At 42.8% G+C, this 23394-nt stretch overlaps 2 protein-coding genes and 1 long non-coding RNA gene across 24 annotated transcripts in view; 1 reads left to right on the forward strand and 2 right to left on the reverse strand.

Moving 5' to 3' along the window:
- The window catches only part of PAPOLA (poly(A) polymerase alpha), a 58714-nt gene extending 52677 nt beyond the window's left edge, over positions 1–6037 (reverse strand). For 5 of the 13 annotated variants that reach the window (XM_082384537.1, XM_082384533.1, XM_082384526.1 and 2 more), the window contains exon 1: positions 5813–6018. In XM_082384537.1, the coding sequence (XP_082240663.1) occupies positions 5813–5820 (8 nt within the window). In that variant the 5' untranslated portion in view covers positions 5821–6018. Of the gene's footprint in view, positions 1–5812 lie in introns of all 13 variants that reach the window. The other 8 variants (XM_082384538.1, XM_082384534.1, XM_082384531.1 and 5 more) reach the window with 5 other exon arrangements.
- A 106-nt stretch (positions 6038–6143) lies between these two features.
- The window catches only part of LOC309625296, a 65127-nt gene continuing 47876 nt past the window's right edge, over positions 6144–23394 (forward strand). For 4 of the 7 annotated variants that reach the window (XR_014242428.1, XR_014242429.1, XR_014242430.1 and 1 more), the window contains exons 1-2: positions 6144–6479; positions 7159–7281. This is a non-coding gene — a long non-coding RNA (uncharacterized lncRNA). Of the gene's footprint in view, positions 6480–7158; positions 7398–9960; positions 11711–16742; positions 19654–23394 lie in introns of those variants that run through there. The other 3 variants (XR_014242432.1, XR_014242433.1, XR_014242434.1) reach the window with 3 other exon arrangements.
- AK7 (adenylate kinase 7) overlaps positions 11799–23394 on the reverse strand; it is a 61339-nt gene continuing 49743 nt past the window's right edge. For all 4 annotated transcript variants that reach the window (XM_082384525.1, XM_082384524.1, XM_082384523.1 and 1 more), the window contains 3 exons: positions 19692–19912; positions 16593–16751; positions 11799–15923 (listed from right to left, as the gene is read on the reverse strand). In XM_082384525.1, the coding sequence (XP_082240651.1) occupies positions 15885–15923; positions 16593–16751; positions 19692–19912 (419 nt within the window). In that variant the 3' untranslated portion in view covers positions 11799–15884. The remainder of the gene's footprint in view (positions 15924–16592; positions 16752–19691; positions 19913–23394) is intronic.

Raw genomic sequence — 23394 nt, forward strand, 5'->3', positions numbered from 1 at the left:
TAGTTTACGCTCAAGGGGAATAAATTATGATGAATCCCAATGCCAAACTTTGGAAATAAAAGGTTGATTATACAGAGAAAGGGTACTTGTTACTGAATTGTTAACAATGGCCAGGTTATTTTTCCTTCTTTCCTAAGGGCACTTCCAACTGTCCCTCTGCCCTCTCTCCAAGAGGGGCTAGAAGTAAAAAAAAAAAACAAAAACAAAAAACAGCCAAACCACAGCATTCCTGCATCAGTATTTGTCAAGCACAATTTGAAAATGAAAGAAATGTAACTAGAGAATCTAAAAAGTATAAAAATGTATCAGAAAATAGTCAAAAATATATTAAATCATAGTATTATACACAGGAAATGCAATTTAGATGTTTCTGATAGCCAAAATGACAGGAACACTATTCTTAAGTAAAAACTTATTTAAAACTATAAAGACTACTGTAAATTGCAAGAAGCTGGTTTCTGAACGAAATATAGAGGGAACAGAAATGTGAGACAATTCTGTGACAGAAGAGGAATAAAAATATCAAATTTAAACTCCTACATTTTTTTCTTCTGCAAATCCTTAAATTTTCAAATGAGAATGCTATAAAATTCTGCAGACCTGCAATCCAACGACTAAAAAACTATCTTCCACACAACTTGATCTTGAAAATTAAGTATACTTAAGACATACAGACTCCCACTGGGCTGATGAAACAAAGTTCCCAACAAGATACACAGAAAATGGTACAGTACTAGAATGAGAATGAAACATGGAACCAGAGTTGAATTTGGCTGCAGTCTACAACTTAGCACCCTTAAGACCCTAGAGGAGTGACGACTTTGAGCCTCACTTTACAAGAACTAATATCTCCTGCAATGGTGCTGTTTTATAAATCAGAAACTAAGATTGTACAATTATTTAAAAGCTGCTGAATAATCAGAACGATGAACATACCAAGTAAAAGACATGCCTCTTCCACCAACCAAAAATGAAAAATAGCTGGGACTCCAACTGGCCTCATTTTGCCTGAGAGTAGCTTTCATAAACCTGCCTAGATGCAACTCAAGGTGAAATTTAATTGTAATGTTAACTTGAAGTAGCTTAGTTACCAAGGAATGGAATATTCTGACAAATCAAAACATTTTAAAAGTTATATGTTTTCAAGCCAGAAGGCTTTGGGGGGTTGAGGGAGGGGGTGTCAGGGAGTGGGAACTGACTTACAAATTTACTCAAATCCAATTATCTTCCCTCCCAACTTCTCCATCAAAAAGCATGAACCGACAACATGCTTAAAGTTAAATACCACATTTCACAACCATAACTAACATTTATTAAGCAGCAAGCAATTCATTACAAAATCTCTACATCTTAAAATCTGAGACTCAAAATCTCTCAGAAGTTACCTTTCAAAGGTTATCTAATACACTGTTTTTCATTGACAACAAAAAATGTCTTTAAATCATGTGCGTGTCCATTCCTCCAGACCATTCAAAAACCACCAGAGATGCCGCAAAGACACCACCACTGGAAACAGCGCAGCTTGGGACAGCTGTCAGCTGTTTCTATACATCAGTTTCTCGAACTTTTGGGTCTTAGGACCCTTTCACAACTCTTAAAATTTATTGAGGACTCCAATTACCTTTTGTTTATATGGATTATGTCTGCCATTATTTACTACATTAGAAATTACAACAGGGAAATTTTTGTATAGTAACAAGAAATCTATTACATGTTAACATAAATGACTTTTTAAAAAATAACTGTTTTCCAAAACAAAAAACTTAGTGAGAAGAACAGCACTATTTTACATTTTTGCAAATCTCTAACTCTGGCTTAATCAAAAATAGCTGGTTCCCATATCTGCTTCTGCATGCAATCCCTTTTGATAAGTTGTTTTGGTAGATGCACAGGAATAAAACCTGGCATTACACCATTATAACTAGAAAAGAGTATTTTAATAGCCTTTTCAAATAACTGTGGATATTCTTCTTTGATATTACACCAAAATGCCACAAGTGGTAATTTCTTAGAGATTAGTTACAGTATGAAAGCAGAAACCACAGCAATAAACCCTTTGTACTCTTGCATTAAAATCGACTGGTCCACCTTGCACTTTAAATGTACCTTTACCCATGCATGATTTTATTACATCATGATTGGTGGTTTGGAAGATGTGGGTTCACTTAAGATATGCCTATCTTCCAAATGTTGGCACATTATTATACAATATCAAAAAAAAAGTTCACTAATATCACCATCAATCACATCAGAAACATTTTTAATTATTGGGAGGCTGTCAAGCTCACAATGACAGAAACAAGCATTCTAAAATTCTAATTTTTGCTTGAAAGCTCAAATTTTATCACTGGCCACAAACACTGTCAGTTGTTCTCCTTAAAGAGACAGGCTCCATTTTTCAAGTAAATGCTAAGTAGTCAAGTATGAACATCATAATTCATCAATTGTTCTTTCAGGTAAAAACAGAGCTCAATGAGAAAAGCACTAGCTTAGCTCACAAATCAATCATACATGTGCTCTTCGCAAAACAACCATCCTACTTTTTAGCATACAGCTTTATGTGTACTTCCCATTTTATCACAACATATTCAAAAAACTCAAGGGTGAAGACTTAATAAAATTAACATTTTTTTACTGCTTCATCAAGGACTTTTTTTTCAAACTGTGTGTGTTTGTGTGCATGTGTGTAGTGAAGTAATACAATGATAACTAGTAGAATACAGTGCCTCTGCCTTGATTCTTCCTAAAGCATCATTACCCACCACTGCTTTTGCACCACTGGTGCAAATGTCAACAGACTAAAAAAGACATAACACCTCAATATTATGAAAAGTTTGGATTTTATGTACTCCCTAAAAGGATCTCAAGGACCCCCAACATCGAGGCTTCTACAAATCACTCTGAGAACCACTGCTACACGATATTGCTACCCACCAAAAGGTCCCAGTTCTACCTCTTATCACTACATGAAACTACTCCAATTCCCTCTTTTTTTGTGACAACCCCAAAAATATGGAAGAAAAGCTATTGTCTCCCCCAAGTCTTGCTAAATACCTCTTCCAATAACATTCGACAAATGTGGCACGAATGCTAAGTCACTGATAATGTCTACTCCCCTTAAGTCTTTTTACTACCAGTGTGATAGCTAGAACTGAGCTGATGCAAATAATGATCTGACCAGCACAGAGAAAGGCAGAAATTGGAATATGGTTCTCATACAGGTATTATACGCTGTATTAATGCAGTGGTTCTCAACAAGATTTTGGCCCCCAAGGTACATCTGGCAATATCTGGACACATTTTTGGTTGTCATTACCAGGACATAGGGGGTGGGACTCCCGCAATCTAGTAGATAGAAGTCAGGCATGCTGTTAAACACCCTGCAATACACAGGACAGAATTATCAGCCTAAAATGTGAATAGTACCACCATGAGAAATCTGGTATTAATGGATCCTAAGACTATCAAAAATTTTGGAAGCTTAATCACCATGGCTCTTAAACCATACCAGCTTTTCAAAATTATATATGCAATTACATATGCTTTTGGACAATATATGGAGACCTGCTCACAATGTTTTCTAACGACGTAACTTCAGTAATCTGTTTTGATTTCATCCATTCTGACAATTTACCTATACCTTAACCCCCCCACCCACACACAAAGACTTAACAGACACACCAAACAGGAAAGTGGAAGTCAAACACAATACAGTCTGGAAATCACAATTCAAAACATCAAAGAAATAAAATTAATGACACCAGAACATGAAAAACAAAGAAAGCAAACTAATGAGAAAAAAGGCCTACTTAACTAGGCAGTCTATGGTCTTTTAGTTTACTTTAAAAGTACTATAGTACACATAGGGTTAACAATAAGAGAAAAGCTAATGAAAAACTGGCCATACTGTTCACATTTCAAGAAACACACTAGAAAGGCAATATCCATGTGTGAGAATCTGCTGCCTTCACTTTGTCTTCCATTTTAAACATCTGCACTAACTTCCAAAGAATTTGAAGCACTTAGGTCTTTAAAGGAAAGATATACCTCCTTTCCTCAAAGCATGTTGGGAAAAAGCAGGTATAAAAGAACTTTTAATTTCTAAAAAGACACAAATTAAGTTATTTCTTAATTAAAGCCCTTTAAGGCATACATTTCCTGTTACTGATCAATTTTTAATACTGACATGATTATCAGAAAGAGAAGTCCTTTTTCCAAAACAGCAATAAAATGCGAGCTAACACAAATAAGTCACATGACATTACTGCAAACATTTAGGTTTACTTTAATTGCTGCTGAATTGAAAAATGCCACAAAAATCTTGCTTAGACTCGGTTCTCCTAGTAACCCTTTTTATTGTTCCATAAAAGGATGATTCAATTAACAGAGACCTTGCACCTTATAAGATTTTAGGTCTGCTATATTTAATTAAAATTAACAAATATCCTCATTACAGAAATAATATGTTGATAGGCCTCTTAACAAAATGACTAGAGTGGGTGAGAAGGAAGGAGCATGAAATTCCTTTTTAACATATCGTGTGAAATGGGACAGATATCTTTAAAGCCTGTTTCAAAGTTAGAGCCTCACCTGTAAAGAGAGACATACACACACATATACACATACATAAATAAAACTGTAAAACTATAATCAGTGATATTTGCAGAAAAGAAGTTGTTTTTACTTAAAAAAAATAAAATAAGCGTGAGGTGCTACGTTAGGTGTCTAGAAACCCCAACATCTTTATTCTGCGTTTAAGTAAAACTTCAAGGGTCAATTACATGCTTCGGGGCTACAAAGAGAACTCGGCCCCCCATCTCTTACCCTTGAATCTTCAAAAATGGAAGAAATGCAGTCTCACGATTTAGGCCTCTACTCTGCTGTATATACGCAGAAAAAAAGGCTGTAATCTTTCGATCAACAATGAGTTCTCAAATTACATCCCATTCTTTGACAGAGAAAAGAAAAAGAAAACTTCTTTAAAAATCCCAACATGGGAAAGAAAGTATAAGATGTAGGCCTAGTGAGATTAGAAGGCATAGATGGACTGCAGTAAAAAAAGTCTACCATCAGAAGAACAGAAAGTATCACTGCAGATGAAGAGACGGAAGCAAGGTGAAATCCGGCGACCCTATCGAAACAAAACCGGGAGAGCGACACGTAACGCAACGCCTTTCGACGGGGGGCACCCGGGAAAGTGCCCCTCTCCTGGCAGCCGAAAGGCTGGAGGGAACGGAGGCGGGGGGAGGGGATGTTCGAACAGCTGGGCTCGACGCTCAAAACTGGGCTTTTAACTCGTGCTCAGGCAAGCTGGGACGCGGAAGTGGGTTAACACTGGCGCACGAAGTGGGCATCTCGGAAACGGGAGGGAGAGCTAGGCCGGGAACACAAGCAGCGAAACGAGCCCGAGAGGCGCCGGGGGGCGAGCCCGAACCCCGTGTGCAGACCCCGCGAGAAGCAGGGCCTTCCTCCCCGGCAGCTGAGCACCGGGGTTTCCCCCCCACCCCCACCCCTTTCTCTTATCGGACGAGGCGGAGGAGCGGGAGCAGTAGAGTTAGAGGATCCTCCGGCCATTCCGGAAGGGAAAGGCCCCCGGCCCGCCAGCGGCCGAAGCCAGGAAGGGGTGGGAGGAAGCGGGAACCGAACACAAGGGGAAGTGCGGCGGCGAGTGGGAGAGGAAACAGGAAGAGCCCCAGTCCCGCCCGCCTCCCCCTCGGGGCGAGGGCCCGGCTCGCGCGCCCCCCTCCCCCCTCCCCCGACGCCCCCAAAGCCCCGCCGGCGTGCGAGAGAAAACAGAATACAAATCACTTACAACGGCATCGTCTCCTGCGCCGGCACCGCCCAGTCACTTCCCCCCCGCAACCGCCGCCGCTGCCGCCCTGGGCATGATCCACTGAGGCGGGAGGGAGGGGGGGGGCCTGCCTCAGCCCTGGGTCCAACCCCACTCCCGCACCCGCTCCCGCCGCTTTAAGCGCTTCTCCTCCTTCTCCTTCGTCCTAACATGGCGCCCGAGCGCTACCACAGCAACGTTCTAGAACCGCTGACGCCGCTACACACGCTGTGCGTGCGCCTGCGCAGCAGCCGCCCGGCCCGCCGCGAAGCCTCACGGGAAGGGTAGTTCGTGCTTCGGGTTGCGCTCCGGCGGCTTCCGCCCCAGTTGTGTCCAGCTTCCGCGGCACGTGTCGGGCGTATGGGTGGGAGCCGTTTGGGAGGCTCTGGGCTCGGGGGTGTCCCTCCTGCCGGGCTGCTCTCGTCGCCGATGCGGGCGATGCAGCCTGGACGGCGCGAGGAAGGCCCCGGAAAGGCGCCGCTTCCGGTGCATTGTGAGGTCCCGCCGTTCTCTCCGCCCGAGGTCGCGGCGGCTGCGCTTCCCCTCGGACCGCGTCGGTGGAGGCGCTTGGAGGGGACCGAGGCGCCCACGCGTGCCCCGGGTGCCAGCCGAGCGCTGGGCTCAGCATGGGCACACTGGGTTGTAACAGGTTACTCAACCTCTTATTTTTTGCAAAGTGAGAGTAATGCCTGCTTCCTAGGGTAGTGGCGCCTATTTAATGTGATAATGCAAGAAGGGTGCTTGGCACTGCCGGGGACAGAGGGCGCAGAGACGTCGCTAGGACTCCCGCCTTACCCTCTAGACTCGGTCCCCCCCGGCGCGGAGCTTTGGAGTTGTTCTGTCCACTAAGGTGTACGCAGGCGCTCAGGAAATATCTGTTGAATGAGTAAATTTGCTGGATAGGACTGCGATGACAGCAGATTCGGGAACAGGAGCTAAATTTATTTCTAACAGCTGGTGCACTGGAACTCACTATAAAGCTGTCATTCAGTAGAAACGTAGGTGGCAGTAAGCCTTGGGATGTTAGCAAAGGCCGTTTCGCCCATAGTTTCCCTGAGGCTGTGTTTTGCAACCCCTTCTCTCCCTGGGGTGGGACTTGGGAGTTACCTGCACACCTCCAGCAAAAGTTTAGTAAAGAATGCCTGAGACTGACTTGACTCTCATATTCTTTCCCTCTTCGAATTTAGAACGTGTTCCAAAGTGTCACACAGAAGATTAATGGAGGGGAAGGGGGGCATCAAATATGGGAAAGTTAAAGTTCTAAATTCTTTAAATATGCACTTGTAAATCCTCAGGAAATTTGACAAAAGATTTCCATTTTTTCACAGAACGTCTAGTGGGACTAGCGTTCTAGGACTAATGAGCGGCTCAGTGGGAAAAGCACAGGATCCAAACCCCATTTGTCACATGCGGCTTGCCGGCACTTGAAATGAGGCTAGTTCATTTAAGATGTAAGTACAAATCACACGCAGATCTTACTATGAACAAAAGAAAGAAATACCTCACTGACAATTTTTTTATATTGTGTTTTGGATATAGTGCATTAAAGAAAATACGAAAATTTCAACTGTTTCTTTTTACTTTTTAAAATGTGGCTGCTAGAAGAATTTAAATTATGTATGTGGCCATCATTTCTGTGGAACAGCAATGATCTGGAGACAGACTTGTATTTGATTTTCTTTTTTTATTTATTTACTTATTTATTTATTTATTTTGACTGTGTTGGGTCTTCGTTTCTGTGTGAGGGCTTTCTCCAGTTGCGGAGAGCGGGGCCCACTCTTCATCGCGGTGCGCGGGCCTCTCACTGTCGCGGCCTCTCCCATTGCGAAGCACAGGCTCCAGACGCGCAGGCTCAGTAGTTGTGGCTCACGGGCCTAGTTGCTCCGCAGCATGTGGGATCTTCCCAGACCAGGGCTCGAACCCGTGTCCCCTGCATTGGCAGGCGGATTCTTAACCACTGCGCCACCAGGGAAGCCCTTGATTTTCAATTCTACTTATTCCCTTACCCTCTTGTGGCTTTAGTTGGGGGCCCAGTAATAGACCTGTCAAAATTTTTGAAAATCTGAGATCCAGTGGAATCAATAAAATATTAAAGCTATGGTCTTAAAAATTGCTCATAAAGATAGGCACTGATGGTTGTCAAATATTAACACTGTCCCACTTACCTTCTGGGGGGTGGGAGCAGATAAACACTTGAATTATAGATTGTAATAAGAACCATGAATAAAATAAATCAGATGATAAAATTACGGGGCAGTTCAACTTTAGATAGATTGGTCAAACTAGGCCTCTCAGAGGAGCTGATCTTTGACCTGAGACCTGAAGCCTTTCTGAGAGATTTGGATTTTATCTTTTTGTGAATGGGGAAGACATTGGAAGTTTTAAAAGAGGAAGGAGATTACATTGATATTTGTGGGAAGATAAAAGGGTAGTGAATCAATTTGAACCTCCCAGATGGGAACTTCCCTGGTGGCGCAGTGGTTAAGATCCACCTGCCAATGCAGGGGACACGGGTTCGAGCCCTGGTCCGGGAAGATCCCACATGCCGCGGAGCAGCTATACCCGCACGCCACAACTACTGAAGCCGGCGCGCTCTAGAGCCCGTGCTCCGCAACAAGAGAAGCCACTGCACTGAGAAGCCCACGCGCCGCAACGAAGAGTAGCCCCCGCTCGCCACAACTAGAGAAACCCTGCATGCAGCAACGAAGACCCAACGCAGCCAAAAATAAATAAAATAAAAGATAAAAAAATTTTTTTAAAAAATGCTGCAAACTGCCAGACATTTTGAAGTTGGAGGAAAGATGAGGTGGCTCTTGCCATATTCAGGTAAGAGATGATGAAACTCGGGGGCTTCCCTGGTGGCACAGTGGTTGAGAATCTGCCTGCCAATGCAGGGGACACGGGTTCGAGCCCTGGTCTGGGAAGATCCCACATGCCGCGGAGCAACTAGGCCCGTGAGCCACAATTACTGAGCCTGCACGTCTGGAGCCTGTGCTCCGCAACAAGAGAGGCCGCGATAGTGAGAGGCCCGCGCACCGCGATGAAGAGTGGTCCCTGCTTGCCACAACTAGAGAAAGCCCTCGCACAGAAACGAAGACCCAACACAGCCATAAACAAATAAAATAAAAATAAATAAAAATTAAAGAAATAAAAAAATTTAAAAAAAAATTTAGTCCATAACAGTGATCATCTCAAATTGTTAATGCCTGGAAGGTAAGGATGCCTATTCAGTCATATCAGTTATCTCTTGTTGTGTTAACAATTTGCCACAAGCTTTAAACCAGTTAAATAGCACACGTTTATTATCCAACCGTTTCTGTGAATCAGGAATTTGGACATGGCTTAGCTGGGTCCTCTGCTTCAGGGTCTGTCAACAAGGCCACATTCATGGTCAGACAGGACTGGGGTGTCATCTGAAGGCTCAAGTGGGAAGGATCCACTTCCACACTCATGTTGGTTGGCAGGATTCAGTCCTTTGAAGTTACTGGATTGAAAGCATCAGTGACTTGCTGGCTGTTTGCTGAGGCCCCTCTCAGTCCCTGTCCGTGTGGACCTCTCCCACAGGGCAGCTTGCTCTGTTAAAGAATGTAAGCCCAGTAGGCAATACAGTTGGCTGGCGTGATCTCATTCACAATCCTCTCTAAGCTAAGCTTCGCTGTATTCCATTGGATGGAAGCAAATCACAGGGTCCACCTACGCTCAGAGGGAAGGGATTACACAAAGGCATGAACACCAGCAGGCAGAGAGCACTGGGGGATGTCTTGCCTGCCATATCAACTAAACTGACTTTGTGCCACTCCCAAATACACTCTAAATAAAGAATTTGAATGGCGTTTTAATTAACTTCCTTTTTTTTTTTAATATAAAGGACTCCAAAAAAATTTTTATGGGTATTCAAATGGTATTTTTCTTTCCTGAACTGGATCTAAGGAACTCTATGAACAAATCCATATTTTAAGGAAGCGTTTCTGTGTTTGTTTGGTTTTTTTTTTAACTTTAAGGAAACATAGTATACTTTAGTATTTTTTAAGGTAGAGTACCAACTCCTTTCTAAAAGGCTATTAAAGTACGACTTTTACAGTAAAGTGTACAAATACTAAGGCATCTGTGCTTATTTCCCATCTCTGTAGCACTCCCTACTGAGTGGAATGAAATTTTATCCATGTACACGCCAATGTAATTATCACTTAAATCAAGATGTAGAAAATGTCCAGTCTCCCAGCAGGCTTCCTCCCAGCGGATAACCCTCTATTGCCACCAACACCACCATTACCTGGTAATCACTGTTCTGACTAGTCCACTATGGACTAGTTATATCTGTTTTTCAACTTCAAATACAGTATTTACCCTTGTATCTAACTTCTTTCACTCAACATTTCATCTGTAAGATTCTCTATGTTGTCGGAGGTAAGAGTCACTCTTTTTCATTTCAATGTGGTACTCTATACTACGACGATATATCTTTCTTCTATTGTAGATATCACAGCATATCTTTCTCCTATTCATGGACATTTTGGTTGTTTCTAGTTTGGGGCTTTTGTGAGTAATGTTGCTCTGAACATTCTTGTGCATGTCTTTTTGAAGATATAAGCAGTCTTGGGTATATACCCAGGAATGGAATTGCTGGGTCATGTGTATACCTATATTTGACTTTATTAAGTCCTCCCAAATGGTTTTCAAAGTGAGAGCACCAATCTATATTCCACTCGATAGGTGGGTTCCAGTTGCTCTACATCCTCATCAACACTTGGTATTATCAGTTCATTTAATTTTGACCAAAGGGTAGTATCATAACGGAATCTTGTTGTAGTTTTCATTTGTATTTCTCTAATGATTAATGACTTTCAGCCTTTTTCAATATGCTGATTGGTCATTTAGATATCCCCTTTTATGGAGTGGTTACTCAAGTCTTCTGCCTACCTTTAAATTGAGTTTTCAGTCTAATTGACTTGTAGGAGTTTTTAACATATTCTGAGTACAAGACCTCTGTCATTTGTATGTATTGCAAATATCTTCCCCATTCTGAGGCTTGTCTTTTCACTCTTAATGTTGTCTTGAGAAATCTTTGCCCACTCCAGGGTTACGAAGAATTCCTCTTATGTTTTATTCTATTCTAGAAGCTTTATTATTCTGACTTTCACATTTTGGTCTAAGATCCATCTCAAAGTAATTTTGTATATACTGTGAGGTAGAGGTCAAGGTGTTTTTTTGGGGGGAGGGGTTGTTTGTTTATTTGTTTTTAATATATAGATCTCCTAATGACCTGCAGAATTTATTGAAAAGACCATACTTTCCCCATTGAATTGCAATGGGGCCTTTGTTGTAAATCAAGTGACTGTAAATATGTGGATCTGTTTCTGTACTCCTTATTCTGTTCCATTGATCTATGTGTCTGTCTTAATTACTGTAGCTTTATAATAAATCTTAATATTTAGAGTGAAGTCTTCCAGGTTTGCTGTTCCTCAAAACTGTCTAGACTATTCTATATTCTAGGTCCTTTGCATTACCATATATATTTCAGAAACAGATGATCAATTTCTACCAAAAAGAGAGAGAGAGGGAGGGAGGGAGGAAGGAAGGAAGGAAGAAACACACTGGGATTTTGATTGGGACTGCATTGACTCTACAGATCATTTTGGAGAAAAATTGAAGTATTAAAAATATTGAGCTTTACAAGCCATTAACAGTATATCTCGGGACTTCCCTGATGGTCCAGTGGTTAAGAATCCGCCTTCCAATGCAGGGGACGCAGGTTCGATCCCTGGTCAGGGAACTAAGATCCCACATGCTGTGGGGCAACTAAGGCCCAGCACCACAACTACTGAGCCCGTGCATTCTGGAGCCCATGCACCACAACTAGAGAGAAGCCCATGTACTGCAACAAAAGACCCCGCATGCCACAACGAAGATCCCGTGTGCTGCAATTAAGACCTGACGCAGCCACGTAAATAAATAAATAGTTTAAAAAAACAGTGTATCACTCCATTTATTTCATTTTTAATTACTATCAGCGGTGTTTTTAAATTTTCAATGTAGAGGACTTATACATCTTTCTTAGCTTGTCCCTAGCTATGTTATTGTAAATTATACCAGCTCTTTATAAGTAATATAGGAATATGCTTATCCAAAATGTAGGTGTATATAATAATGTCTATCAAAATTCAGGTATATAGGACCTACTGTACAGCACAGGGAATTATACTCAGTATTCTGTAATAACCTATAGGGAAAAGAATATGAAAAAAAATAGATATATATGTATGTACAACTGAATCACTTTACACCCGAAACTAACACAACATTGTAAATAAACTATACTTCAATTAAAAAAAAATTACAGGTATATACAGAGGAGTCTTAGCAGTGACAGGCTGGCCTACTCAGATTTGGGGGGGGGCAGGATTTGACTTCAGAGAGCCTAATTATAAAATGACACAATGGATCAAACCAGAAATACGAAAAGTCACCTTAAAGAAAGTAAACGCCTCCTAACCTACAAAGACCTGGGAGAGTGAATATATTAATATATCTGAAACAAGAACGTGTCAAGGGGAGTCACAGGGGTAAAAATCATCGCTGCCCATCCAAACGATGTCTGGGCAAGCGCATCTTGTCAGCAGGGACTAGAGCAGCTTGGCCGGCACGGCAGGGATGGATCTATCAAGCCAGCCAGCAACTCATGCCTTGTCTTGGTTTTGCATTCACCAAGCACTTCTGATCATTTGGCTTCTCCTATAACCGCTTCCAAGAAGAGAACGTACTGCTAAAGTGGGTGCCAGTCTCAGCTCACTCAACTATATTTCTCACTGTAAATAAATTGGTACTCTGTCTTCTCTGCTGGTCTCTCAGGAGATTTGTTAAGACATGTCAGCATCTCAGGGTCCTATCTATCCTTAAACGCTACTGAGATCACTCTTCTAAACTTGCATGGCTGAGGGCCAGACTGCATAGCGAATTCACCAAAATTGATGCCACTTAGTGAAGCATCTTGGTGACCCTCAGAGTTACTTAAGTGTTCTGTCACAGCCATATAGAAATGTAAATAGACTACGGACTTTGTTGAATAACTAGAGATTTGATTTAGTTATAAAAAACATAGCTGTGTAGCAAAATTTCAGCTAAACATCTTCATACACTGATATTTATTGTACCTCTACCATGTGCTATGCAATTTTTTAGTCTGTAGAGAGACAGAAAAACAAAACAAAATCCCTGCCTCCATGGAGGTTACATTTTAGTGAGGTATATAGACAATAAGTACATGGGCATATAAAATGATGTCAAGTGTCAGCAGAGAAAAGGAACAGCGTGGAATGTCATTGGGAGGACAATCTGGGGGGCCTCTCTGAGGAGGTGATATTTGAGCTGAGCTGCGGATGAAGTGAGGGTGAGCCACGTGGATATGTGGGAGCCAAGTTTTCCAGGCCAAGGCCCCAACACAGAGTACACTTGGCAATGAGGGTTTTAGTGAGAGGGCAGTGAGGTCACGAGGGGTCAGACTGTATCAGGCCTCGAAGGCCCAGGTCAGGACTTTGCCTCCCCGTCCGTGTGAGATCGGAAGGCACTGGGGGGCTTTAAGCAGATCTGACTTGTGTTTTAACAAGATTCCCCTGTTGGGATGTTGACAGAAGTCACAGAAAGGAGCAGGCCAGGACAGTAATGTTGGAGGGGTAGGAAGCAGACAGACTTCGGATATGTTTTGAAAGTTGGGCCAATATGATGCACTGATGCATGGAATATGGGGTAAGAGAATAAGAAAAGAACGAGGCATGCCTCCACAGTTTAGGGCCTGAGCGGCTGGAAGGATGGAGTTGCCGATACCTGAGATTGGAAACTGTGGGAGCAGCAGGTGAGGGGAAGGGCGTCACTGGTAACCGGGCTGTAAAGAGGACCACAATTTTGGGCCCGTGGTTGGAGGAGGATGTGGAGGTCTAGGCGGGTTTTTTCATTCGAATTGGGTTTTTGTCTTGTCTTGTTTTGACGTATGGGAGTTAGGAGAATAAGTTTGAAGCTAAGGGTGATGATCCAGAGGAGAGGGAAAAATCAAGCTGTGAGAGAGAAGGGATGATTATAGGAGCAGAATCGGATTATGTGAGAAGAGATGGGATTCAGGGCACAGGTTGATCTTAGGTGGGAGCACAGACAGTTCTCAGCAGCAGAAGGGAAGGCAGAGGTAGGTTTGCAGTGGGAGGATGTAGAAGTTCTCTTTTGATTGCATGGGTTTTCTCAGTGAACTAAGAAGCCGGGTCACGAGATGTAACCATCCTGAAAGCATGAAAATGTAGCTATCATAAAGACCAGTGATTTCAAACTGTCGAAAACGTATTCTCTTTAGTTACTTAGTGTTTTCGATTAAAATAAGGATCAAAAATAGTGCAGTGAAGTAAAAGAAAAATAGGTAAATTGGACTTCATCAAAATTAAAAGTTTTTGTGCATTAAAGGGCATTATCAAGAGAGTGAAAAGACAAGCCACAGAATGGGGGAAAATGTTTGCCAATCACATATCTGATAAGGGTCTTCTATCCAGAATATATAAAGAACCTTTACAATTCAGTAACAAAAAGATAACCCAAATAAAAAGTGAGCAAAGGACTCGGATATAGATTTCTCCAAAGAAGATATACAAATGGCCAGCAAGCGCATGAAAAGATGCTTAGTTACAATGTGATACTACTACACACCCACGAGTCTGGTAGTTCCCCATACAGAATTACCGTATGACAATATTTCCACTCCTGGGTTTCTACCGAAAATTGACAACAGGTGTTCAAACAGGAAGTTGTACTCAAATGTTCATAGCCGCTCTATTCACAACAGCCAAAAGGTGGAAAGAACTTAACTGTCCATCAACACATGAATGATTAAACAAAATATGGTCTATCTATACAGTGGAATATTTTTCAGCCATAAAAAGGAATGAAGTATTGATACATGCTACAACATGAATGAATTTTGAAAACATGGTAAGTGAAAGAAGCTAGACACAAAAGGCCACATATTGCATGATTCCATTTATATAAAATATCCAGAATAGACAAATCCATAGAGACAGGAAGCAGATTAGTGTTTGCTAGGAGCTTGAGGGGAGGTGATAATGGGGAGTGACTGATGAATGGGTACAGGGCTTCCAAGTGGGGTGATGGAAAAGTTCTGGAGCTAGATTGTGGCGATGAGTGGACAGTATCATGAATGTACTTAGTGCCACTGAATTGTACACTTTAACATGGTTGCAATGGTAAATTTATGTTTCATGTATTTTGCCACACAAAAAAGTAGTGCAGTTATATTCAGATTTCATTATTTAAAGAAATGAAATATATATGCCATTAAGATAAACCTAAACTGATTTCTCATCCAGTGTAATTCTGGGAATTATAGGATTTTTAGAGCTGAAAAGGCCATAGGGATTGATTGTTTATGCCTATATGGTAAAGTTAGTTTGTTAAAAATATTTAGCAACTTTCTAATTATCAAAGATATTAAAATTTATTCATCTTGTTACATGAATTTTTCTACCAAGAGGTTTAGAATTCTCTCTGACTCATAGGTTGGGTGCTGACCTTGAACTCAAAAAGCAACCTTGCAGAAACCAAACATGTCTGACTTACTGTGACTCAAAAAGCATAAACTGTTCTAATTTATTTCCATTTCTAACACCAATGGTACTGGGGACATAACAAATCACATAAATTCATTAGCTTACATGTTAGAATAATATATAGTCTGATTTTCTTCATGCTATAAATTAAATTACTATAAACATTAGTGTACAGAATACTCAGACTAAGAATGAAATATTAAATCAATATTTATCCCATGAGCTATGCACAGATACTTTAACAATTTACCTCTCAAAATATGGTTTTAATGAAGTAGTGACTCGTTGCCATAGAGCTTTTTATAATAAATCTACTTAATTAAATATTTGTTTGCAGGGAGAAAAAAAGAATTTCCCCAAAACTAGAAAAGCATTTTTTAAAGCAATTTTTCAAATTACAATGTTAAAGTCATCTCCAGCTCTGTAAAAGTATATGACATGAGATCTTTAAAATTTCACTGCATTTCAGGATTGTTCTTGAAAAGATACTCTGCCTGTAATTGAGAAAAAAGAAAAAAAAGTCAACAATTTAGAATGTACTATTAATTTAGAATTTAGAATTAATAGTACATTAATTTGTACTGTTAATGTTTACAATTTAAAAATGAAAGTGCAGGCTTCCCTGGCGGCGCGGCGGTTGAGAGTCTGCCTGCCAATGCAGGGGACACGGGTTCGAGCCCTGGTCTGGGAAGATCCCACATGCCGCGGAGCAACTAAGCCCGTGCGCCACAACTACTGAGCCTGCGCGTCTGGAGCCCGTGCGCCACAACTACTGAGCCTGCGCGTCTGGAGCCCGTGCTCCTCAACAAGAGAGGCCGCGACAGTGAGGGGCCCGCGCACCGCGATGAAGAGTGGCCCCCGCTTGCCGCAACTAGAGAAAGCCCTCGCACAGAAACGAAGACCCAACACAGCCAAAATAAATAAATAAATAAATAAATAAAAATTAAAAAAAAAAAATAAAATAAAAAATAAAAATGAAAGTGCAGAAATTTTTTGCTTTCAAATGAGTAACAAAAATCTTATTATAAACTGTGATGAAGGTATTAGAGGCTATTTCCCAAATAACCAGACACACAATTTCTCTGTCTCAACTGGCTTTTCATTTAGATTTGGGCATATTTTATTTTCAAATTGATATTTTAAAAAAGCCTTAAATCTCTTACCAGAAAATCAACAGGATCATCGGGTCTGATCTTACAACACTCATTCAGACCTTGCATAAGGGTTGGCATAACGTGGGTCATTAAATAGTTTCTCAAGGGAAGAGACTGGGCCTCCAGTAATTCTTTTTCTTCTCTTTTAACTTCCTCTAGTTGTTTACTCTACAAATAGAAAATTCGGGGATGCAGTAAATAGACGGAAAAAGAAGAATGGTTTTATACGACTCACCCCAGAGTGCACTAGAAGTAGATACTGCTATAAATGTTCATCATGTTATGATAAATATGGCATTTCCAGTTGACAGGGAAAAGATGTAAATGGTGTTTTAACAACTGCCTAGTCATATAGAAAATAATAAACTGGACCCCTACCTCACTTCTTTTTTTTTTTCCAGCATGATTTATCTTTATTAATCACCCCTTTTGTTCACTTTCTTAATTACTCAGGCAATCCAAATCCCTCTAGGACAGGCAAAAAGATGATGATGATGATAATGATGATGATGATGGTGATCATGATGATGATGATGGTGGTAATGATGATGATGATTCTACCTCACTTCTTAAACCGAAATAATTTCTAGCTGCCCAGATGAAGCAAAGTGAGAGAAAGAGAGAAAGAAAGAAAGGGAGGAAGGAAGAAAGAAAGAAGAAAGGAAGGAAGGAAGGGAGAAAGAAAGAAGGAAAGAAAGAGGAAGGAAGGATCACAGAATCATAGAAGTGCTAATAGGGACTTCCCTGGTGGTCCAGTGGTTAAGAATCCACCTGCCAATGCAGGGGACATGGGTTCGAGCCCTGGTCGGGGAAGATCCGACATGCCGCGGGGCAACTAAGCCTGCACGCCACAACTACTGAAGCCCGCACGTTCTAGAGCCTATGCTCTGCAACAAGAGAGAAGCCACAGCAATGAGAGGCCCGCGCACCGCAATGAGGAGTAGCCCCCACTCGCTGCAACTAGAGAAAGCCTGCGCACAGCAACGAAGACCCAATGCAGCCAAAAAAAAAAAAAGTGCTAATAGAAAGTCTCGAAGGTATTGATCTGGTGGGCTTGTGTTATGCTCAGCATACAGCCCCCCTCTCTCAGGACTAATAATTCCAGATTTCCTTTGAGAAATCTCCCTTCTCAGTCTAGTGGATTGGGTGGGACTTAAGCCCATCAGTCCAGCCCACTCCTGGCCATGGACATTAGTTAAATGTGCAGCCAAAAGACAGTAAACAAGATAAAGATATAAAATACATACTGCCTTAGGTAGAATAAATGCAAAGAGGGAAATTTATTTTTTTTGTTTTTGTTTTTTTTTGGCATGCAGGATCTTAGTTCCCCCACTAGGGATTGAACCTGTGTCCCCTGCAGGGGGAAGTGAGGATCCTTAACCATTGGGCCTCCAGGGAAGTCCCAAGAGGGAAATTTAAAAGTATAGAAAGGGATAGGATGTGCTATGCAGTGGGGCAGGTGTTGAAATTTTAAATATGGTGTCCAGGAAAGGCCTCATTGGAAAGATGACTTTTAGCAATGACTTGAAGCAAGGGAAGAAGTTAATCACACAGATGGCACGTTGTTTAAATGCACGGAGATATTAGAGACAGCCAGGTCACAGAGGACCTTGGGGACCACAATAAGGAGTTTGGACTTTCATCTAACAGTGATGAACCGCCTGTGAAGAGTTTAAACAGAGAATGGACGTGGTGAATCGGTATTTTTTTTTTTTTTTTTGGCCCTGCCAAGCAGCATGTGGGATCTTCCCTGCCAGGGATGGAACCTGTGCCCCCTGCATTGGGAGCACGGCGTCTTTTTTTTTTTTTTTTTTTGGCTGTGTTGGGTCTTCGTTTCTGTGCGAGGGCTTTTTCTAGTTGCGGCGAGCGGGGGCCACTCTTCATCGCGGTGCGCGGGCCTCTCACTGTTGCGGCCTCTCTTGTTGCGGAGCACAGGCTCCAGACGCGCAGGCTCAGTAGTTGTGGCTCACGGGCCTAGTTGCTCCGCGGCATGTGGGATCTTCCCAGACCAGGGCTCGAACCCGTGTCCCCTGCATTGGCAGGCAGATTCTCAACCACTGCGCCACCAGGGAAGCCCGGGAGCACGGAGTCTTAACCACTGGACTGCCAGGGAAGTCTGGATCTGTATTTTATTTTTTGTTTTTTTAAATAAATTTATTTATTTATTTATTTATTTATTTATGGCTGCGTTGGGTCTTTGTTGCTGCACCGGGCTTTCTCTAGCTGCGGCGAGCGGGGGCTACTCTTTGTTGCAGTGTGCCATTTTCTCATTGCGGTGGCTTCTCTTGTTGCGGAGCATGGGCTCTAGGCCACGGGTTTCAGTAGTTGTGGCACGCAGGCTCAGTAGTTGTGGTGCACGGGCTTAGTTGCTCCGTGGCATGTGGGATCTTCCCGGACCAGGGCTCAAACCCGTGTCCCCTGCATTGGCAGGTGGATTCTTGACCACCGCGCCACCAGGGAAGCTTGGATCTGTATTTTAGAAGGATCACCTGGCAGCAGCAGGGGAACAGATTGGAGATGGAGCGGGTTGAGCTGCGGAGACCAACCAGAAGGCACCACATAATCCTGGCACCCTGGTCAGGAGAAGGGAGCCCTGCAGGTGGATGTGAGTGCTGTTTTAGGAGACAGAATAGATAAGACTCAGTGATTTGGAGAAGAAGGGTAGAATGAGGCTGACCACCCAAGTTGGATGGGTAAATGGAGGAAAACCAAATGAAATCACCAGGTTGACAGGCAGCAAAATGGCACACTTTTACAGCGATGTGTATTGTTAATGCTGTGTCAATGGCTAGTTGTTATTATCGTTATTATTTACACTAAGCAAAAGACCGGGGCATCTTTTAAAAAATGGTACATATGAAAGAAATTTAAAAAAAAAGAAAAAGAAAAAAGAAAAAAATGGTACATATGACAAAACAAACAAAAACAAAAACAACAAAAAATTGTTTGGGGTTTTTCCGTGACATTTCTCTGTTAGCCGGATGGGAAGTGCGAGAGGCCTGAATGGTTTTGCCAGCCCCCATCCCCCATCCCCCATCCTCCATCCCCCATCCCCCATCCTCCATCCCCCACCCACTCCCCCGCCCCTACGCATGCGCACACACTCACCCACTCCTCCCAGCGAGCGATCTTCTCTGCGGTCTCCGCAGCCTCCTTGTGCTGTCGCTCTGCCTCCTCCATGGCCTCCTTGGCCAGCTGTTCCTCGGCAGCCCTCCGCTCCTCTTCTGCCTTTTCTTCATCCGTTAAACCATAATTGCGAGGCTCCCCAATCTCTCTGATGAGCTGTCTGATAGCAAGTCTGTTCTGAGCGTCTTCGAGTCTTCCTACATCTTTAAAAACCACAAGAGAGGGAGAGAGCAATACAGACTTTTATAATCTGGTCCTGGGGCTTCCCTGGGGGCGCAGCGGTTAAGAATCCACCTGCCAGTGCAGGGGACACGGGTTCTAGCCCTGATCCGGAAAGATCCCACATGCCGCGGAGCAACTAAGCCCGTGCGCCACAACTACTGAGCCCACGTGCTGCAACCACTGAAGCCCACGCGCCTAGAGCCTGTGCTCTGCAACAAGAGAAGCCACCAATGAGAAGCCCGCGCACTGCAACTAGAGAAAGCCTGCGTGCAGCAAGGCAGACCCAATGCAGCCAAAAATAAATTTTAAAAAAATATATGATCTGGTCCTGGCTGCAATCTATTCTGAGTCCATTTTTGGGAAAATTCTATTACTGTAATCTTGTGATGGTAGATTGTGTAAATTACCATATGAGGGTTTCCTTTTCTAGTTACCAGCACAGTTTAGAATTTCTGGTCTCACTGGCAAATATCAAACTGGTCTCTGGGAGTCACGGGGAGCAAGACTGTGGCTCAGGTCTGAGCTGTGACAGTCGCCGCTGATTTGAGTGGATGGAGGGGGGTGTGGACCTCCTCAAAAGGAATGAGTTCTCCACCCTGGGAAGCATTCAAGCAGAAACTGGGGCACCTCACTTGGGGGTTTCCACAGAAGGAAGTCCTATACTTGGAGGCTGGGCTGGGTGACTTCCAGGTTTCTTTTGTTTTCTGTTTCTGAGAATCAATGATTCTGGGATACTTTTTTTTTTTAATTTATTTTGGCCACGTTGGGTTTTCATTGCTGCACATGGGCCTTCTCTAGTTGCAGCGAGCTGGGGCTACTCTTCGTTGCGGTGCACGGGCTTCTCATTGCGGTGGCTTCTCTTGTTGCAGAGCACGGGCTCTAGGTGCGAGGGCTTCAGTAGTTGTGGCCCGTGGGCTCAGTAGTTGTGGTGCACGGGCTTAGTTGCTCCACGGCATGTGGGATCTTCCCGGACCAAGGATCGAACACGTGTTCCCTGCATTGGCAGGCGGATTCTTAACCACTGCACCACCAGGGAAGTCCTGATTCTGGGATTATTATTTTATTTTATCATTTTATTTTATTTTATTTTATTTTTTTGGCCGCACCACACGGCATGCGGGATCTTAGTTCCCGGACTAGACCAGGGATCGAACCCGTGCCCCCTGCAGTGGAAGCACGGAGTCTTAACCACTGGATCGCCAGGCAAATCCCTAGGATACATTTCCAATTCATAAAAAATTAACTGTTTCAGAAATATAGATCAATGGAACAGGATAGAAAGCCCAGAGATAAACCCACACACATATGGTCACCTTATCTTTGATAAAGGAGGCAAGCATATACAGTGGAGAAAAGACAGCCTCTTCAATAAGTGGTGCTGGGAAAATTGGACAGGTACATGTAAAAGTATGAAATTAGAACACTCCCTGACACCATGCACAAAAATAAACTCAAAATGGATTAAAGACCTAAGTGTAAGGCCAGACACTATCAAACTCTTAGAGGAAAACATAGGCAGAACACTCTATGACATACATCACAGCAAGATTCTTTTTGACCCAGCTCCCAGAGAAATGGAAATAAGAACACAAATAAACAAATGGGACCTAATGAAACTTAAAAGCTTTTGCACAGCAAAGGAAACCATAAACCAGACCAAAAGACAACCATCAGAATGGGAGAAAATATTTGCAAATGAAGCAACTGACAAAGGATTAATCTCCAAGATTTACAAGCAGCTCACGCAGCTCAATAACAAAAAAACGAACAACCCAATTCAAAAATGGGCAGAAGACCTAAATAGACATTTCTCCAAAGAAGATATACAGATGGCCTACAGACACATGAAAGAATGCTCAACATCATTAATCATTAGAGAAATGCAAATCAAAACTACAATGAGATATCATCTCACACCGGTCAGAATGGCCATCATCAAAAAATCTAGAAACAATAAATGCTGGAGAGGGTGTGGAGGAAAGGGAACACTCTTGCACTGTTGGTGGAAATGTAAATTGATACAGCCACTATGGAGAACAGTATGGAGGTTCCTTAAAAAACTACAAATAGAACTACCATACGACCCAGCAATCCCAATACTGGGCATATACCCTGAGAAAACCATAGGTCAAAAAGAGTCATGTACCAAAATGTTCATGGCAGCTCTATTTACAATAGCCAGGACATGGAAGCAACCTAAATGTCCATCGACAGATGAATGGATAAAGAAGATGTGGCACATATATACAATGGAATATTACTCAGCCATAAAAAGAAATGAAATGGAGGTATTTGTAATGAGGTGGATGGAGTTAGAGTCTGTCATACAGAGTGAAGTAAGTCAGAAAGAGAAAAACAAATACAGTATGCTAACACATATATACGGAATCTAAGGAAAAAAAAAAAAAAAAAAGGCCATGAAGAACCTAGTGGCAAGACGGGAATAAAGACACAGACCTACTAGAGAATGGACTTGAGGATATGGGGAGGGGGTGGGGTGAGATGTGACAGGGTAAGAGAGTGTCATGGACATATATACACTACCAAATGTAAAATAGATAACTAGTGGGAAGCAGCCGCATAGCACAGGGAGATCAGCTCGGTGCTTTGTGACCACCTAGAGGGGTGGGATGGGGAGGGTGGGAGGGAGGGAGATGCATGAGGGAAGAGAAATGGGAACATATTGTATATGTATAACTGATTCACTTTGTTATAAAGCAGAAGCTAACACACCATTGTAAGGCAATTATACTTCAATAAAGATGTTTAAAAAAAAAAAAAATTAACTGTTTCAGTTAGCCTACTTGAATAGAAAAGAGTCCAAACTCCAGAATACGTGACTAATGTTAATATCAAGACCAAAAGAAGGAGAAGGAAGAGGAGGGGGAGGAGGGAGAGAAGGAGGAGGAGGAGGAGAGAGAGGAGGAGGGGGAAAAGGAGGGGGAGGGCAGGGGAGGAGAGGAGGAGCTCTAAGCCTCCCAGTACTCCAGGAGCCAGATGCTGTCTCAGCTCGTTCTGGGGGATGAAGAGAGGCCTCGGGAGGTCCCAAAGGTCAGCCTGGCTGCTAAGCTTCCACCAGGCTAGCGGTTTCTCACCAAACCCAGAGGAAGAAGAGGTGTCAAGACCCAGAAAATCAGAAAGGAAGTTCAGGGGTTCATCAAGCCAAGGGGAGGAGAAACAGCTACAACAGATCAGATTTGGAGGCAGGGACAATGATGATGGCGGTGAGGTTGATGAGAGATCGTATTCACTGGGTGCTTGCTGGGTGCTCAGCTCTGAGTTAAGTGTTTACAGGAAACAGGAGGAATGCGATGAAGAGCTATTTGATTTCTGAGTAGCTAAGGGGCAAGCTGGCTGGTCTGAAGGCCAGGAGGGGCTCTGTGAAGAGCACCAGTGCCCTGCAATGCCATGGGGACAGAACGCTGCCCCCAAGGACACTGGGGAAATGGACCAAAGCAGCTGG

This window comes from Balaenoptera borealis, assembly GCF_965194805.1.
Source record: "Balaenoptera borealis genome assembly, chromosome: 3".
NCBI lineage: Eukaryota > Metazoa > Chordata > Mammalia > Artiodactyla > Balaenopteridae > Balaenoptera > Balaenoptera borealis.